General features: G+C 40.8%; 1 protein-coding gene across 1 annotated transcript in view; it reads left to right on the top strand.

Moving 5' to 3' along the window:
• Positions 1–4781: 4781 nt before the first annotated feature.
• The window catches only part of MAP3K2 (mitogen-activated protein kinase kinase kinase 2), a 56659-nt gene continuing 41181 nt past the window's right edge, over positions 4782–20259 (top strand). Inside the window, exons 1-4 of the mRNA XM_063288831.1 lie at positions 4782–5162; positions 17589–17651; positions 18757–18875; positions 19219–19259. Of these exons, the coding sequence (XP_063144901.1) occupies positions 17648–17651; positions 18757–18875; positions 19219–19259 (164 nt within the window). The 5' untranslated portion in view covers positions 4782–5162; positions 17589–17647. The remainder of the gene's footprint in view (positions 5163–17588; positions 17652–18756; positions 18876–19218; positions 19260–20259) is intronic.

Here is a 20259-nt window from a genome sequence, read left to right as displayed (position 1 = left end):
GGCATTTCTATAAAAATAAATTTATTTACAGAAAGCACAAAAACATATTTACAGGCTTCTGCATTCTCACAGGCTCTCTCAGAGCTGCTTACTCTCTACATGACTAAGAGAGAAGGGAACTGAAAACCAAGCTAACTGCCCTTGCTTCAGGCTATTAACACCTGAAAAGAGGACAATTAAATTCAAACTCTTCACCTGGCCAAAATCATTAGTTACCACAGTAACCTTAATCTGTAGCAGAAAAACAATATACCAATAGTGTGGTGGTGTAGTTCAATGCTGGACTAGTTTAAATCCACCCTCAGTGATGGAAGCTCACTGGGGGACACTCCTTGTAAGACACCTTAGTCTTCTAGAGAAAAGACATCATTGTCATCACCATTGTTGGGACTACGGTTTAGATTAGCCAGGCAATCAAATCTAGTTAATACTGCAGAATAAGGATGGACTTGAAATTAAAAGTCTACATACATTCCTCATGAAAAATGCCCCTCATGTCAAACTGATTCAATTTCTTATCTATTAATTATTCTAATTAATATAGCCACCCATCTCATATATATGTAAAAACAACCAAACAATACAACAATTTAAAACAATAAAAGACATAGAAAAGAATATTTAAAAGTCGTAAAAATTCATACAATTCACAGCCAAGTTAATCACACCCACCAATAGCATTCAATACAGCCATTGTGTCAACTCCACCACATTCCCAGGGCCCTATGCCTGCTGACAAAGCCATGTTTCTAGGGTCTTTTGGAAGACCAACAAGGTCTGAGTGAATCTTAATTTCTTTGGAGAAGATCCACAGGGTGGATGCCATGGCAGAAAAGGCTGTCTTCCTTGGCCCCGACAGATGACATTCCCTGGCTGATGGGACCCGGAGTATGCCCCTTCTTCTGCTGGATCTGCTGGGACTGGTAGATGTAGTTGGGATGAGGCAGTCCCTCAAATAACCCTTCCTCAAATATTGCATCTGGAATCTCAGTTGTATGAAGAAGCATAGGTATTTGGTAGGGCTAGAACCTGCAGCATAATATCATAACACTTGTCATTTTGGCATTATTGTAATTAGGAATGGATGCCTATGTGACATTTTGTGCACTGTAGCATTACATTCAAAAATATGCTTGTACTTGTTAAAAGCTAAGATTTCCATAAGAGACTAGACAACCTGTGACCCATTTCAGAGATATTTCCTTGCCAGATTCTTCAACGCCTTCAACAATGAAAGACCTTCTAATGTACTGGAAAAGTTCTTAAAAATTCAGGGAGAGTAAAGTAGTCAATGTTGAAAGTAGCCGATGTTGACCTGTATAGCACAATCAAACATCAGGAGTTGACCAAGGAAATGTTTTACGGCATTTTGTATTATGTCATAGAATGTTTTATGATAATTTTTATGACATGTTTTATAAAATTTTCCAAATTTCTATTCCATGGGAATAATCAGTCCTGGATTTTGAATGCACTTTGTAATTTAGCCCATTTGAGGTACCTTAATTCAAAATTTGTTGGCCTATGATGCACTGTTTCATCCAGTTAAAGGTTACAAAGTATCAAACGGACACAAGAATTTTCATAGTATATAGGTAAAATTACAATTTGAAAAATTTTGGACTTGTATATTTGCTGCTATCCTTTCACTGAAAAAAATATGGAATGTTGGACTAAATCTCAAGAAATCCAGGACAATCATCTATGTTAGTCTTTAAGATGTCACAAGACTCTTGTGCTGGTTGCAAAAGCTTAAAATGGCTGCCTTTCTGGAAGCAGGTGTGAGAGATAAGCAGCACTGAATCGGTTCAACTTTTGACAACGGCATGGATAAATGCTACCTATCTTGACTTCCAAGGGCGCTTCTGTGGTCTTAATCCTTTCCATCCACTATCTGTTTTCTTCTAGTTCCCTCAGGCTTGCCAAGCATTTGTTGTTTATTCGTTCAGTCACTTCTTACTCTTCGTGACTTCATGGACCAGCCCACGCCAGAGCTTCCTGGTTCAGTAGTATGCAAAAATAATAACGCTTTATACAGTATGGATCATTTTTAAAATCATTGATTTTATATTCTGGTCCTGTGGTGTTGCTCCTCTTGTGTTGGGCCATCCTCTTGTGTAAAGGCTGTTTACACAAGGACCATAATCAGCAGTTTGTTGTTGTTTATTTGTTTAGTCGCTTCCGACTCTTCGTGACTTCATGGACCAGCCCACGCCAGAGCTTCCTGTTGGTCGTCAGCACCCCCAGCTCCCCCAGGGACGAGTCTGTCACCTCTAGAATATCATCCATCCACCTTGCCCTTGGTCGGCCCCTCTTCCTTTTGCCCTCCACTCTCCCTAGCATCAGCATCTTCTCCAGGGTGTCCTGTCTTCCTATTATGTGGCCAAAGTATTTCAGTTTTGCCTTTAATATCATTCCCTCAAGTGAGCAGTCTGGCTTTATTTCCTGGAGGATGGACTGGTTTGATCTTCTTGCAGTCCAAGGCACTCTCAGAATTTTCCTCCAACACCACAGTTCAAAAGCATCTATCTTCCTTCGCTCAGCCTTCCTTATGGTCCAGCTCTCGCAGCCATATGTTACTACTGAGAATACCATTGCTTTAACTATGCGGACCTTTGTTGTCAGCGTGATGTCTCTGCTCTTAACTATTTTATCGAGATTTGTCATTGTTCTTCTCCCAAGGATTAAGCGTCTTCTGATTTCCTGACTGCAGTCAGCATCTGCAGTCATCTTCGCACCTAGAAATACAAAGTCTTTCACTGCTTCTACATTTTCTCCCTCTATTTGCCAGTTATCAATCAAGCTGGTTGCCATAATCTTGGTTTTTTTGAGGTTTCGCTGCAAGCCAGCTTTTGCACTTTCTTCTTTCACCTTCATCATAAGGCTCCTCAGTTCCTCTTCGCTTTCAGCCATCAAAGTGGTATCATCTGCATATCTGAGATTGTTAATGTTTCTTCCAGCGATTTTAACTCCAGCCTTGGATTCCTCAAGCCCAGCTTGTCACATGATGTGTTCTGCATACAAGTTGAATAGGTAGGGTGAGAGTATACAGCCCTGCCGTACTCCTTTCCCAATCTTAAACCAGTCCGTTGCTCCGTGGTCTGTTCTCACTGTTGCTACTTGGTCATTATACAGATTCTTCAGGAGGCAGACAAGATGACCTGGTATCCCCATACCGCTAAGAACTTGCCACAATTTGTTATGGTCCACACAGTCAAAGGCTTTAGAATAGTCAACAAAACAGAAATAGATGTTTTCCTGAAACTCCCTGGCTTTTTCCATTATCCAGCGGATATTGGCAATTTGGTCTCTAGTTCCTCTGCCTTTTCTAAACCCAGCTTGTACATCTGGCAATTCTCGCTCCATGAACTGCTGAAGTCTACCTTGCAGGATCTTGAGCATTACCTTACTGGCATGTGAAATGAGTGCCGCTGTTCGATAGTCTGAACATTCTTTAGTGTTCCCCTTTTTTGGTATGGGGATATAAGTTGATTTTTTTCCAATCTGATGGCCATTCTTGTGTTTTCCAAATTTGCTGGCATATAGCATGCATTACCTTGACAGCATCATCTTGCAAGATTTTGAACAGTTCCGCTGGGATGCCGTCATCTCCTGCTGCCTTGTTATTAGCAATGCTTCTTAAGGCCCATTCAACCTCACTCTTCAGGATGTCTGGCGCTAGCTCACTGACCACACCGTCAAAGCTATCCCTGATATTGCTATCCTTCCTTGCCAAGCATAGTTTTGTTCCATTTCATCCTGTTTACATCTCATGTCTGAAATATGTGATGTTCTGTTTGCTGCTGTCTCCAAGGAGCAGTGAGTATTTAGTCCAGGGCCGACTGTATAGTTCTGCTTGCAGACCATAATACCCTTAAACCGTTTTTAATAATTGGAAGACATCACTACTAGAAAGACTATTGCTTTCATTACCCTGATCTCTGTTGTCACAGAAATATCCTCAGCCTTCATGATCTTGACCATGTCATCGTCTGAGCCCATTTCCGACGTCAAGGTGGCATTTCGCTGGGAACATTGACCAAAGCTAGCTATGCTAAAACGATTGGTTTTTAAAATTGTTTCCATGGCCTCTCTTCTTAGAAGAAAAAAGACGTTTTAAATTACTCACAAGCATGTTTCATATTATTTTGACTCGAAAAGCAAATAAAGATTCATAGACTGAAGGTGCGCAATCAGGCGTTTGTTCAGAAAATTACTTGAGCTCAAGGGGGATTACTCCAAGAGCGGTCTGTGTAGCGCTCCCATCTAGAGGAACCCGGAAGGTCTATATCGGTGCGTTACTTTAAGACGCAAAGTATACGGTAAAATGCTTTTATTAGAGACGGTAGAAAGCACACCACCGCCGCTCGCGCTCAGAGAAGACCGTGTCTGCAGGATGCTTTATTATGTCATATAATTTATACATTACATATTTCATAATATAATATGCATTTATATATTATGCATGCACAATATTCCATGTATATTAAGGCCATGCATTCTCCTAGCCGAAGAGTTGGACATCTACGTTCTTCAAGGTATTAAACCACAACTTCCAGCATTCCTTGCTCTTTCACGGGTCCTGCTGGGAGTCGTAGTTCAAGGCGCTCTGAAGGGCCTCGGGCTTCCCATTCTCGCCTCGCGCTGTTCCTTCCTCTTTCGTGAAAACACTGTTTTTAAGCCGTGGCGTCGGAACAGGGGAGGGGATAGGCGCGCGCTTGCGTGGAAACGTTGACGTCGCCGCCGGGTCCGGTGTCACGGGTTGTGCGTGAGGGAGGCGGAGCTCTTGAGGGGAAAAGCTGGGGGGCAGGGAGAAAGAGAGGTCTGGCTGGATAAGGTGACAGCCGCGGGGTGGGGGGCGCCCGCGGTGTCCTTCCCCCTGCCCCTCGCCCGCGGGAGTGCCTGGGTCCTTCGGCCGCCCCTCTCCTCTGCCTCCGCCCCCCACAACCTGCAGCTTTCGCTTTCCCGTGGGGCGAGGGGCCGTTGGGCCTGCTGCCGCCTCCCCCTTCACGCCATCCTCCCGCCTCACCCGGAACAGGCCAGGAGCGTCTCCGGTGAAAGTCGAGAACCTGGACCCCCTCGGCGCTCGGGCCTGGAGCCTCCAGTCTGGGGGGATTCTCCTCCCCTTTCCCGCACCTGCGCGCCTTAATTCTGCCCCACAGGTACGTCGGGGTGCGGGAGTGCCTCTGCGAGTGCGCGCGTGTGCGCGACGAGCTGAGTTGGGGGCACCGGTTCCGGCGCCTGAGGAGGCGGGGAGTGGAGCCGAGCAGATGGTTTGGGGAGGCGGTGCGCCGAGGGGTGCGAAGGATGGTTGTTTATGGACTGGCGTCGCTTTCGCAGGTATCAGACGAGGGCTTTTGAGTGCCAGATCTATCGCAGCGTTCCGGGGGTGGGGAGACGCTTGAGAGAAGGGATCGAGAAGAGGAGGTTGCCTAAAAAGAGAGGAAGGGGGGTTAAACGAGTTAGCTGACTTGCTAAGTCAGAAGTCCTGCTGTGCTCTCTCGAACTTCTTCCTCAATAAATATAGGTGTTAGGGTTCTGCCCAGTTATGGCTTGAACATACATATTTATGTTTCATAATTGTTTGAGATCAAACTCCACTACAGGATGGAGGAGAAAAAAATACTGTATACACTTGCCAGCCAGCAGTTAATAATTGTATATGTAAGTGGCCCTATTTATGTGAGGATAACATTTTTTCTTTTTTTGGAATACGTCCCTGTATGTCTTCCTTGCCTCCATTATAGTGCTGATTTATACATAATATATACCGATAATTGTGCGCTGTTATGCCAAGAAATGAGGTTTTAGTTTTAAACACCTGTAGGTGGTTTTGATTATTTGAGGAAAAATTTTTAATCCATCACAAAAGACGATCAGGTAATAGATTGGAGCAATTTAAAAGCAAGATATAAAAACAGATTAGAACTAATGCTCAGTAGTGTTATAATCTACTGTGAGAGGTAATTTGGATGTATAATAAAGATACTATCCACAAGAACTGTATTCTGGTCAGTTTTTATGATGATCTTGACTAACAAAGTTTCACTGAATGATTGTGGAAATTAGATTACAAGTAAGAAAGGTTATATTTGCTTAAGTGGTTTGTGACAAGGTACTGCCAGTGAATGCTGGTTTTATATAATTTGTTCTGTGCTATTTATGATTTGTGCTTTTAACTGCTTTCTCCATATATCATTTGAAGCATGCAGTCTCTGTCTGGGTACAACTGCCTGATAGATCAGTCCCAAAATTATGAGTGTTGCCTGTCATGGCATATTTGTAAATGGAAAAGTGAACACTGGGCTTCTTTTGCCCTGAGATGTGAAGTGTGGAAATACATGCAAGGAATTTCTCTGGCTTCCGCATTTGCTTGGCAAGCAAATTCTTCCAAGCTTGCCACAACATTATTGGTTTGAGGATCAAAGTCTAGAGATGCTGACCACATCTTAAAGATACTTATATTTCAGGTTCCTTTCTCTTTCTCTCTCTTTGATGGTAAAAGAGGCTACTGGAAGTTCATTTTAAGATTTTTTTAAAAAGCATACATAGGAAAAATCAGTTTAAAAATAGCATGTTGGTACACTTTCTATAACTATTTGGAATAAATACATGTATCTACATTTCATTTATGTACTTTAAAGTAGGTTTTTTTGTCAAGTAACTTAGTTTTACAGCATAGTCTTCATAGGTTAGCTATAAGGTAACTAGTACTGCCAGGGCTGCAACTGGGGGGGGGGGGCAAGTGGGGCATGTGCCCCGGGTTCCATTGGGGGGTGCCAAAATGAGTGCTGGGGGGTGCCAAAATGGGTGTGGAATCCATGTTTGCCCCGGGTGACAGAGACCCTAGTTGCAGGCCTGGGTATTGCTTTTGGTAATTAACATAAGTAGGCCTCTACAAACTGGAACATCTTTAGAAGGGCTCCCCTGGCAGATTGTAGCCTCCAAATTTTTCTACAAACATGGTAAATTCCTTGGATAATCAGGCCGGAAGGTGTTTTATTGGTTAAACCAGCATGTGAGATTTAATAAGTATGCAGTATGATATCAGTACTATACTAGGTACAGATAAGCACCTCAGCTGCCATATTTTGCTGTAAAGTTTTCAGGCACTCTTTGAGGAGAGTAGATGGCAATAGTCACAGTGTAACCAGGGTATAGGTAACTGTTGTCTAATCAGATCGGCCCAGGAATGGGCACACATCATGTAATTGTTCAAGTCCTTCTCTCCTCATTGCTATCTCCTAGAACAGCATAAGATCAAAGCATCCTAAATCTTTCTGTGCCAAACGTAACTTCTTCCAGAACAGGTGGAATCCCAAATCAGAAAAGCCAATTGCTTATTTTAGATTTAATTTGCACTTACTTATCCTCTTTAAGTCCATTATCAAATTTAGGCAATATTCAAGGTAACAATTTTTTTTATGGTTAGGAGAAAAGGAGCAATAATGTTGAGTATTCAAAGAAGGAAGAATTTGGCTTAAAGTGTGCTGGCCACTCTATTTCACCTGGCTATTCCATTTTATTCCTCTTATTTATTTAGTATTTGTTATTCAAATTTATACAGCCGCCCATCTCATATATATGACTCTGGAAGGCTTACAAACAACACACACACACACACACACATTTTACTGATAACATTTTGCAATTCAGTTCATCTGTGGAATACCAAAGTTAAATTTCTGTTTTCTGCAGATGAAACCGGATTTCAAAAAGTTATCAGTAAATGTGTAATGTAGCGGACCAAGCTATGTCCAAAAATGCTAGGAATTTAGGGTGTCTATTGTGTTTTTATGGTTTTTAATTCTGTAAGCCACCCGGAGTCACTGTGTGTGAGTTGGGCAGCCTTATAAATCTGTTTAATCTTTAATTAAATAATTCCTGGAAGCTTGACATTCAGACAAATCAGCCATCAATAGACACATAGAGATAAACCACATTTATACACCATTCAAAAGAGACGTTAAAAAAGCTAAGAAGGAAACAAAAAGACACATCCCCTCCAGCAACCAACACCCAGGTAAGCAGGGATTAACTCCAGACAAATGATCAAGCAGAAAACAATACCCCAGTCAAGGCACTCCCACTCCCCGTTTCTTGCGACCCTGTTGACTATTTGCAACAAAACGTTTGATGGTTCTGTGGTCACACCCCAATATCTTAGCAATTTCAAGAGTGCTGCATCCCTCTGAAAGACTTTTTACAATTTTTGACTTTTCAGTTAAATCTTTTTTGGCCCATTTTGCCTGAGGAAAAGAAGCTGCCTAATAATTATGCATACCTTGATATAGGGTGTTGATCTCCTTAGGCCACACCCTCCCTCATTACACAAATACACATCACCTGATATGCTTATATCCAATAAGCATTCAGGTTTATACAGCTTGGAGGTGGAAAATATGCATAAAAATGATGATATGATCAAAAAACTCACTTGCCTAATAATTGTGCACACAGCGTATATATACAGTGCTTAAACTGTGAAAAAAAATAATCTGTATTTGAATATAAACCAAGTCAAGAAAAGAATGATAAAACTTATCTTAATTTAAACAAAACTCTAATTTAAGAAATCTATGAAAAATAATAAAAAATAAATAGAAACTGCTGATTGTGATAGCACTTCAAATCCAGGAAATGACACTGATTAGGCAGTGTTTCCGGGTAGTAATATTTTTCTAAATTTGTCTCCCTTTCCTCAGTTTTTTCCTGTTGAAAATTAGTGGTTTCTATATTTTATTTATTTATTATTGAGTTTTATCACCGCCCATCTCCTCCCCAAAGTAGGGACTCTGTCTGATATAGCGTCTTAACATATTTGTCTACTATGTGTCTTATAAGAGATCTCTATATGGGTATGCATCACTTTCATCAAATCCCATCAAACCTTATGGACACCAAGGGCATCTGGGCAACATATTAAATCAACTTTGTTGTATAAAGCCAATGTAGTATAATCTTAAGGAACTGGATTAGGGCAAGGGAGAGTCGGATTCAAATCCTCCTTTAGCCATTGAGACTCAGTGGATGACTATGGACCAATAACCCTGTCCTGACCCAGCCTACCTCACAGTGTTCCTGTTCGGTAAATAAAATAGAGATCCCTATGTAAGCTGACTTGGGCTCTTGGAGGAAAAGTGGGAGAAATAGGTCTAGTGGTTGATATTGTTCTCTTAAGCACCTCTTCTGTGACCCCTAAAAATAGATTGGAAGGAGCCACAGTTTAATGAGGAGACAAGAAAGCTCAAGCTGAACTCCCCCTAATGACATTCAACCCTATTGCTTGTTTTTCTCCCAACTGGTAGAAAATAGTTGAGTTTGATAATTATATTGAATAGTCTCATGAAGCTACCAGTTCTAGGAAGTGGGGAGGCCAAGTGGAGGACTATATACATGTGTATCAAACAAGATTCAATAAGTAGTGCCTAAACTGACATTTTGTACCTATTTGCTGTAGATATAAGCCTTTAATTCAAACTTTATTGTTTAATAATAATTACTATTATTATATACTTCCTTCCCCAGCTATTTCAAAGACAAGTGAAAGAAAAATGGCATGAATTAGAAATGTATGTAACATCTTTAACAGAACAGAACTAAAGGCTTTGGTGATGCTAGCTGGAGACTTTAATGCCAGGACTGGTATAAATGGCCATATACTTTATGAATATTATCCTCCTATCCTATTCTAAATCCTATTCTTAACTTTATCACTCCTATCCTATTCTTAATTGCATATTAAAGAAGGACTTAAAGTCCTCCTTTAATATGCAGTTCCAGAGACAGTGGAGTCAGTTTTGCAGGATGGTCACATTGATGATTACTAACCTAGAATTGATAATCTTGAACGGTACCTGGGAGAGTAATATTCTTGGAGACTACATCTTCTGGGGTGTCCTTGGAGAGAGTATTATGGATTACATTATAGGCTCCCAAGGAGTGATAAATATGATTGTTAATTTTAGAGTTGCAATATCCTTGATTTAATGACTACTTTCCTTTAAATCTACATTCATACACTAATAATTCCTTTGTACTAAATAGTCATCAGCCCCCTTAATATATACAAGTAAAAAGGACACAGAAGCGGGAAAGAGCAATGTTGTCTTTTTGTAAATTTGTATAATTCCCTCATAAACAAAAAATCCCCTGAAAGAATTCATAATCTATAGTGCTCATTAATTACCATGTTTAAAGATGCATCTATATACTATTAAAACTCTCCTGTCCATTTGTCTGTTTGTTACCTTCAATTAGCCAAAATGGTGCATCATAGGGCAGCAATTTTTGAATCAAGATACCTCAAATGTGCTAACTTAAAGAATATGTACAAAATCTGGGTTCCATTACTCCCATGGAATTGAAATTTCAAGTATCAGACCAGTTGTATTTGCAAATTTGTGGCCACTGCAGTGCTGCCATGGTCACATGATCATGATTTCCAACACTCTCTGCCAGCTTCCTGCAAGCAAAGTAAATGGGAAACCGGCAGGAAGTCGGAAGTCGCTCCTGTTCCTGCTGCTTTTTTGCCCACCCGTCGCTGTTCTGTTTATCTCTTTAGGTAAGTAAATATTGACAAAGGATGACCCAATGGGTCATAAGTTGTTTAGTTATTTTATAAAACTGAATGGGGCTCTACGATAAAATCCAAACCATGGTTTGGTGAGGAATGTGAAAACTCTTTAATTGAAAACTTTAACTTATGTAACTATAACAGCTGTCCATTGCTCTTGAACCTACTTTATGATTAAAAAAAACAATATAATGAGGTATATAAAACATTTATTGTAATCATACAATCAGGTAAAATATTGATGCCCACAATAAATAATTACAGCAAAGACAACTAACAAAAATCAAGAAAGCTACAGCTTACTTTTATTGATTCTTTGTTTTCTTTGCTGTGCTTATTTATTATTTTTGAACATATGTCTACCTACTGGTGAAAAACAGAACAATAAGAAGTATAGTGGACCTCTTCTGGGAATGAATTCTGCCTTTGTGTTTCTTGGGCCTCCATGCCTGGAGTTGCAACTCCAATGCTGACTTTAATGCTTGGACACTTTTATATGAAGAGCATCAAGTATAATCCTGCCAAAGATACTCAGAACTTTAAGAGACACCCACAGCACTTGAGATTGAGTGAAGAAAAGCAAATAGGCAACCAGTGCAGGTGATGTAGGGTGAGAAAAAACATTTGATGATCTGATGCCAGCTGACAGTTCTCTTTGGACAAATTTAATTTCCAGATTGACTTTAAAGGTAGACTGATGCACAATGCATTACATTATTACAACAATGCAGTGTGGAAATAATGAGGGTGTGGAAAACTGATGCCAAGTTTACCTTATCTCTTGTAAGACCTTGTTCAGAGATTTTGGGGTTCCTGTTTTAAACAGCTGCTTAATATATAGTATGACTTTTTTCTTTGCTGGCTAGAGAAGTTACAATACTAAAAGCCTCTGGTGGCTGCTGTGGTTTCTTAGCATTCATATAGTACTTTATTGAACTGTGACCTTGATAGATTTCCATATCCGTGTGTATTTCCACTGTTACATTGCAAGTATATATTTCAGCAAATACAAGAATTTAAAGTGACATTATTGTGTTTGCCTGCAACCTACAGGATAAGAAAAAAATATCAATAAGTGGAGTGACAAAAAAATGCTAATTCTCTACAATTTACATTAGAAAAAGCTTTCCCAAGGAAGTGCAGCCTATTTGAGAAAAGCTAATTGTGTCTGGTTAAACATCTTGCATTAAGCCACAACTTACTTAGTCATAATTTGCTGAATAAACCACAGACTGCTAGGTGATAAATGATGGTTTATAAATTAGTATGGCTAGGTTCATCCAACATGCTAAACCAAAACTAATAATAGCTTAGTGCAATTAGCAAACTGGACATTTATTTACTTGATTATGGAAGTGCCTCTCCTACTCCTTTTGATATTGCATGTGAAATGTAATATGAAATTAAGAAAATATTAGTTAATAATCCAGCTGTATGTGTAGTTGAATTACTTTTTTTGTTGTCCTACTGAAAGATGTTCGTTTTTAATACAACTGATGTATTGTGTGAAGCAGCATTCAAGAGTTTATTTATTCAATTTATTCAATTTTTATGTCACCAAATCCATATAGACTTACAGTGGTTTACATAAAATCAACATAATCAAGACACTCTCCCAAGATGAGCATATGAGTGGGTAAATTCTGGTTGAAAAAGATGGTCCTAGACATACCACAAATCATTCTAAATGGGGCAGCCTCTAAAGACTACCCAGAAAATACGATTAGTACAGAATGTGGCAGTCTCATTGCTGCAGGTGTTAAGTGCAGGAGCATATTATACTCATGCAAAAGGCCCTGCATTGGTTGCTGAAAAGCTGTATAAGTGCAATTCAGAGTGCTAGTATTGACCTGCTGTATATGGATTGGTACTAAGGTACTTTCAGGATTGCCTCCTCCAACTAGAAGTAGCTTCTTTAGTATGAACATCACAGAAGAAACTCCTAGTAACCCCACATTTTAAGGTAATAAGGAGGCCAGGTGCTTTTCTGTTAGAGAACTAATATTGTGAAACAGCCTCCCTGTAAATATTAGATTAGCCTCCACCTTGATACTTTTCCACAAAGAAGGTAAGGTTTAATTATTCTGGAGGGCCTTTGGGAATTGAACATAATTTACTGTTATTTTATTGAATATTAGTTATATATTATTATAGGAATATTGTATTATGTTATATTTATTATGATAGTAGGGCCATAATAGGGTTAGGGTGTTATCCTAGCTGTGAGTCCTGGAGGACCTCCCAATTGCAGACCTGCTCCCTTAGAAGTAGTGGCTCCCCCAAGAGAAGCAACACTGGAGCCAACAAGGCACCTCAATAAACAAATGATATGTTTGTTTTGTTTGGTTCATCTTCAGCCTGTTCCATCCCATCCAGAATCTAAGAGGCTTCCAATTCTAGGAGAAGACTTTTACAGCTTTGCTGGTAAGGCCCAGGGTGGCAGTGTAGACTGGATAATTAGCATACTATTGATACTGTACCCTTCAACTGACGATTACTTCTCACAGCAGCGTCATGTAGATAGTAAGTAATGGGAAAGAGGACCTAGCCCTGTGGCATTCACAAGTGAATGACTACCAAGCCAATGATTCTTCTCCTACAGAAGTGAGTTTGCCCACTAAGAAAGTAGCAGAACCACTGCAAAACAGTGCCTCCAATTCCCAACCCTCACAGATGGATACCATAGCTGATGGTGTCAGATGTTGCTGAGAGTTTCAGAAAGGCTAGGAGAGGAGCACTACAAAGGTGCTGGCATGACGAGTGCCATTTCCATTTCTGGGTCCATGCCTGAATCCTGCCTGGAAAGGACCTAGATAATTGGCTTCTTCTAGTCTGCTTTGTAACTGCTCCCTTCCACCCTGTTAAGAACCTTTCCCCCAAAGGGGAGATTGGAGACTTCCCGCAACCATCCCCCATCCTCCCACCTAGACCGCCGGCGGAACGGGGCCGGAGACGGCTCCGGGACGAATCTCCACCCCGCAGACCCCGGCCATCAGTATCCCCACCCCGTAAAGGGAAAGCTACTGTAACCTGGGGCCAAACCAGTCAAGCGCCTGCTGGTTCCACTCCAACCGAAGGCGGAGTGAGAGACTTTTCTGTCAAATTTGATGGGGATCCAGCAAAGTTATCTTTCTTTTTAACTAATGCTAAGAATTATATGAGACAGTTTGGGGCATGCTTCCCTTCCGAAGAGGCTAAAATAACTGCCATTGCCACCAAGTTGAAGGGTCGAGCAGCTGACTGGTATGTTCAATTAAGTGATGCTGACTCCCCTGCACTTGATTATTTTGATGATTTCATTTGGGTGTTAAAGCTGCATTTTGAAGATCCTCTGGCAAAGGCAAGAGCTAAGAAGGTGCTGAAGGATCTTACCCAGGGCCAAATGTCAGTAGCTGATTATGCCCTAGAGTTTAAAGCTCTGGCTGGGAAAATCATGGCCTGGTCTGAGTCAACTCTAATAGAGCGTTTTAAAGAGGGACTCAACCGAGACGTCCTGCGTTGGGCGTTGTGTAGAGACGACCCCGAGTCATTGTACGACTGGATCTGTCTGGCAGGAAAGGCTGAGCACGCTCAGCATACCTTCATGCAAACTAGAAAACCTGAAAAACCACCTGCCACCATGAGAGGACCCCAAAGTGCTGCAACTGCTGCCTGGCCAAGCTATAGAGCCTGGGATGAGGAAAGAGATCAGCGCTATGCGAGGGGTCAGTGTCTCCAATGCGGAAAGGAGGGCCACCGAGCAGCTGATTGCCCAAAAGCCAAGGCTGGAGATCAAGCAGGGAAGCCGCTGGCCAAATCGCCCCCCCACCCTCGCGGCGAATGACAGCAGCCAAAGGAACATCCGATGCTGCAGAAGTAATCTACTTCTTGGGAGAGGGGGAAGACGACTTTAAGGAGCCGGCGGGAAATGCCAGCCACCTGCCATGAAGGGTGCCAGCGGGGAGGTGGAAAAGAATGGGCGCAAAGATGCTATGCTTGCTTAAGCCTGTGTACCACTCGCCGCGTTGGCACCCTCAACCTCCTCCTCCTCTTCCAATTATGATTGACGGCCAACAACACTTTGAAGTCAAGGACATAGTTGATTCTCACAAGCTTTGAGGCACCCTGCAGTATCTAGTCCGATGGAAACACTTTCCTCATCCTGAATGGGTGTCTGCCCACCATGTCAACGCTCCTGATTTAGTTAACCGTTTCCACCTTGCTTATCCTTTGAAGCCTGCTGCTTAATGTATTTTTCATTTTGGGGGGGCAGTATGTCATGTTCACTGATTCAGTGTAGTTTATACATCGTAACGTTTCACATGCCATGGCGCTGACGCATGTTTCTGTTTGGGAGGGAACTGCTGTGAGACCTTGTGCCAAGCTCTGTATGTGAAATCAGTACAATGGAATGTGTTTGGGTTATTTTCTCTGCTCAAGGACTTTTCCCGCAGACCATCAGAAACCGTTAGGAGCACCTGGGATTGTGGACTTGGGAAGATTTCACAGGGGGAGGGATCTCATTTGCACCGAGGGTTTTTCGTTTGCATTTGGCGCGCTTTTACCATTCTCAGCTTTCTCTGTGATCCTGCATACTATTCTTTAATAAATCAGGTATCTTTGAATTCCTGCTCATGAGTCTGATGGTGTTTTAGAATAGGCAACCATTACACTATGTGACTATGTAATAGTTGTCAAAATTAGCCAGATGCAGGGAGGGCTCTAAGATGGGGATGCACCACAATCTCCTTCAAGGCTATATGCAGCACACCCTCGCTCAAAGAGACACTGATGACCTCCTGGATCCACCTAACATGTTTCTGGCTGCCACCTGAAAGGGGCAGGTAGGGCATAAATCCAGTCCACAGGAAGCAAAGGGCATGTCCACCTTATTGAAAATCAGGAGTCCCAGGTAACATTGTGAGACCTTGCCCTAGGCACCACTTCCACCCATATCCACCCATAAACAGTTAAGATTGCAGTGAATCTCACCAATGCTGTTGGCAGAATGTTGTGAAAATGCTCACAATGGCCATGTGGGAGATCTAGTTGTTCATTCTTCCCTAAAAGGGAGTTTACAACCCTAAACAAGACTGCTGGCTGACAACTTGTCAGTGCAGTAAAGGGGCAGACTTGTGAATGCTTTGCCTTTCTTATTGCCACAGTGTAGACCCACAGTTGGGCTTATACCTTTGTTCAGCAAGCTTGTTTTCCTCTGCCAGAGCTCTAGATGTCTCTTCTGTTGTTTGATTTCTGGATTTTTCAGTAAACCAAACAGCTATCCAGGATCAATGAACAGGGAATAATGTGTTTGTGACACTAGGTCATCTATTTCCAGTAACTAACCGGACAAAGAACTGCCTACTGGATCATTGGGAGTATCTCCAAGTGCCCACTGGAGTATATCTGGATCTATTAGATGCTTGGATCAGACCATTGATCTGTTTGCCCTACAGGGATCCATGTGGTAGTCTCATCTAGACCAGGGAAGGATTTGACCATGCCGAAGGCTAAATACTGAGCCCTCCATATCCTGTTTGTCCAGTAACTGTTCCAAGGCAAATACAAGATACAATATAGATTAGGCCTGAGATTACTTGGAACAAGCCCATGATTTCATGGGAGGCCATGAAATCATGGGCCTCTCAGAACCCCAGGGCATAGAAGTTGAAGTCACCCAACACCAAAAAATAAAAGGAACTCAAAAACTAGCCCTAAGATCATATCCAGGAGCTCAGGCAGGGATTTCATTGTGAAGGAGGTGAGCTAACACTTGAGTAGGATCACCAGTTTCTCCCTGTGGCCCAACTTAACATACAAGCACTCAATCCCAGCACCCCAAGACGGCATCTTTGGTTACAGATAAGAATGATTAGTCTTTGTGAAATTAATGACATCTACAAGGACAGTAAGTTCATTTGTATAAATGGAGGTGGGAAAACTATAGGAGAAAGGTATGTGGCAAATGTTTTTTTTTCCTTGAGCATGTATTTGATAAAAAAAAAAATGTAAATGCAAAGGTTTTGCATATATTTACGCCATTCACCTCATGTAGTTGATTTTAGCATTATTTTTTAAAAAATATTAAAATGGAAAGCTAGCACTGAGAAGATACAGGACATAAAACATTTAAAAAAGCAAAATATAAGACAGGAATAAGCACAGTCCATGTGTTGCATATGAGAACAGGGCCAACCACAGAAAAGGCATGCTTCCTAAGATGACAAGATTTAAAAGGAACCCGGAGCACATAAACTACTGTGGCCATTTTCTCCATAAGCAGGAATTACTGTGTCTGGTGGGCCCAGCCAACATTGGTCAAAAATGGCATTGGTCAAGATGAGTTAAGGAGGATTCATAGATGACATGCCTGCTTTTCAAAGAGGAATTCAACCTCATCTGGGCTATGCCATTTATCTGAGCAGACCCTCTGTCCACAGAGTTTCTGTCTTCTGTATTTGGCTCATTAAAAAAGACACATGTTGCTTAGTGTTTTTGTAATACAGTATAAAATTATAAGACAGTCTGATGTTATTCTGGGCACATTTAGGAACAAGACCAATCAGAAAAATTAAGTGATCATCGTGTAAAGATGATCTATGTATATCTATATATAAGAAAATATGTCTATATACAGCAAGATGAGGGGAAGTACCATTCTACTATAGGTTAAGTGGTATGGAGAAGCTTTGTAGATAGATACATATCAAAGGGATGTCAAGCTGTTCCACAGCTAAATGTTAAGGATATAGCACTAAGGTTTACTGATAGATGCCAGGTTCTTTATACATACGGTTTTTTATTGTGATGTTTCAGAGGTTTGTAGAAAGGCTGTAGCTTTTCATGATCCGTTTGTTGGAAGTAAAAGTAGTTATGGCTGAGCTATAGCTAATTTTAGGCATTTCTCATTCTACTTGCTTCTGCTGGTGTCCTACTGCATTTCACATCTGAACAATGGTGATTTACCTGAAAATATAGTCTTTTCAGAACTACTTTTTCTCTTCATATTGTTTTTTATCTTTTGTTTGTTTAGGCAATAAAAGGATTCTGATGGCAGCACTGTTCTGAAATTCAGTTTTGCTGGATGCCATTATGGGTGAGTTCCTGAGGTTACTAAAATTTCAGACATGTGCCTGAGAATTTAATAATCCAATACTGAATTTAAGTAATAGTAAGTGATGGGTGAGAGCCAATTTGGTGTAGTGATTAAGGCATCAGGCTAGAAACCAGGAGACTGTGAGACCTGGTCTGAGGCACAAAGCCAGCTGGCTGACCTTGGGCCAGTCACTCTCTCTCAGCCCTAGGAAGGAGGCAATGGCAAACCACTTCTGAAAAAACCTTGCCAAGAAAACTGCAGCGACTTGTCCAGGCAGTCTCCGAGAATCAGACATGATTGAATGGATTAAAAAAAAGTGATGGGTAATATCAAAAACTATAGGAGGTTTTTTCTATTGAGTCAATATTTTTAATTGGTTTGCTTCTGCACTAGAATGTGAAACTTCCATGGACTTAAATGGGCTTATTAAACTACTTTTAATGGCTTTATTAAATCACATGCCAATATTGCACTGTTGTGTGGGAGTCTTGTAGCATATCTTAATCTCCATATACCCCTATTTAAAACCAATTACTTAAATGAGGGGAAACTCAGAGCAGGAGTTGATAATGGTCTCCCCAAACTCCATAAACTATTCACTGTAGAATAAACTGTGTCTTTCAGATTTCCTTCTCCAGGGTAAGGGTAAGGATAAATTTATTTTCAGGAACCGGCCTTGAGTGCAAAAATGTGTGAGACTTTTGAATTTATGAGAACATCTTTTTTTAATTTTCCATCTAAATATTACAATTAATTGCCTTTAGTTCTCAGTATTTCACTGGAAAATGGAATAATGTAGGTTTGCCTTCTCAAATCTGATGCCCTCTAGTATTATAGGACAAATTTTGCACAAAATGCTAATTAAATCACATAAATATATGAATAGAGTAAAATACATTTGTTGCTGAAATAAAATAGAATTGAAGGAAGGAACACTACTAGAACTGTTCTGTAATATCAGACTGTTGAGATGCATATTATGAATGCTCTTAAAGTTACAGTGCAAATCATCTTTAGATTCTGCTGATATTCCTTAATTGATTAGTTCTGTATGGTTTTCAAAGTTTTACAACTACATTTCCTTGTTTCATTTTTATTTAAATAGATGAGCAGCAAGCTTTGAATTCAATCATGCAGGATTTGGCACTCCTTCATAAGGCAAGTCGTCCTGCTTTGCCACTTCAAGAAATGGGAAAGGGAAAATTAACTTCACCCAAAAAACAGGTAATCCTATAATGAATTTGCCCAGCACAATGAAGAATCTTTGCCTATGTTTGTTAAAAATTTTACATTGATTTATAGCGTGTACATTTTAGAAACTGAAGAATTTGAAAACATGAATGGTTTTAAAATTGCATAACAGATTTTAAACATGCCTGCTTTATACTAGTTTATTTTCCATATATCCCTTCCTAATCATGATGATAAATAATAATGCTTCAAGTGACTGGGAAAATTCACATGCAGTCCTTGCCTACACACACACACACATTTATAAGCTCGTAGGAAAGATATCTTTATTAGTGCCACTGACCACAATAAATAAGTTTGTATAATTCTCCTACAGAATGATGTACGAGTCAAATTTGAACATCGAGGAGAAAAAAGGTAAACAAGAATTCATTTTAGAACATTTCTGTTGTTATTTTCTGAATGTGAGCACTGTTTAAACATTTTTTCAGTATTTCTTAAGTTTTTAGAATCTTGACTTAATTTGAAATAGAACAAAATCAAGAACTGCCTAACCAACATCAGTGTTTAAAAACCGTAAGCATTATATTTTAAGAAGATCCTGTACAGGTAGTCCTCAGGTTCTGATGGCAATTGGGCAGGAATTTTCATTGCTAAGCAATGTGGTTGTAAAGTGCAACGCCACATGATCACATTGCGTAGCGACGGCAATCTCAGCAGTCCCAGTTGCTGTCATAATCCCAGGATCATGAGGGTCGTTAAACAGGAAGGGGCAGGAGTCCCAGGCAAGCAGGCCAGCAGGTGCTGTGGGGAGGTGGGGGAGCTGTGGGCAGGCGCTCCAGAGTGTGGATGGGAGTGCTGCATGTAGGGGCTACAGAGCACAGGCAGGGGTGCTGCAGGCAGGCACTATGGAGCGTGAGTGGGTGCTGCTGGGGGGACAGGAATGTGCCGTGGACAGGTCTCTGTAGCACAGACAGGTGATAGAGTGGCAGGAGCGACTTCCTGCTGGCTTCCCCATTGACTTTGCTTGAGGGAAAACGGCAGGGAACATCAGAAATCACAATCACGTGACCACCAGGACTCTGCAATGGCTGGTACTTTGAGGACAGGTCGTAAGTCCCCCTCGTTCAGCAGGATCGTAACTTTGAACAGTTGCTGAGCAAGTGGTTGTAACCCAAGGACTACCTGTAAATGTATGAAGAGTTTCATTTGATTTCATATTTTTTCTTAAAGAACAGACAAAACGATACACCATAGTGTAATATTTAAGTTTTTATTTTACTCCCAATAAATGAATGTATGTATGTATGTTATATATATATAGCAACAGTTCTCCAAATTCTTTCAAAGATGTTGATGGGATAGGATTGCTTGGTAGTCTTCATAAAACAGTGTTTTCTAGGATAGTTACATAGGA

This window comes from Candoia aspera, chromosome 1 (assembly GCF_035149785.1).
Source record: "Candoia aspera isolate rCanAsp1 chromosome 1, rCanAsp1.hap2, whole genome shotgun sequence".
Lineage (NCBI taxonomy): Eukaryota > Metazoa > Chordata > Lepidosauria > Squamata > Boidae > Candoia > Candoia aspera.
The sequence above is the reverse complement of the archived record's forward strand: the minus strand, read 5'-3'. Positions and strand labels throughout refer to the sequence as shown.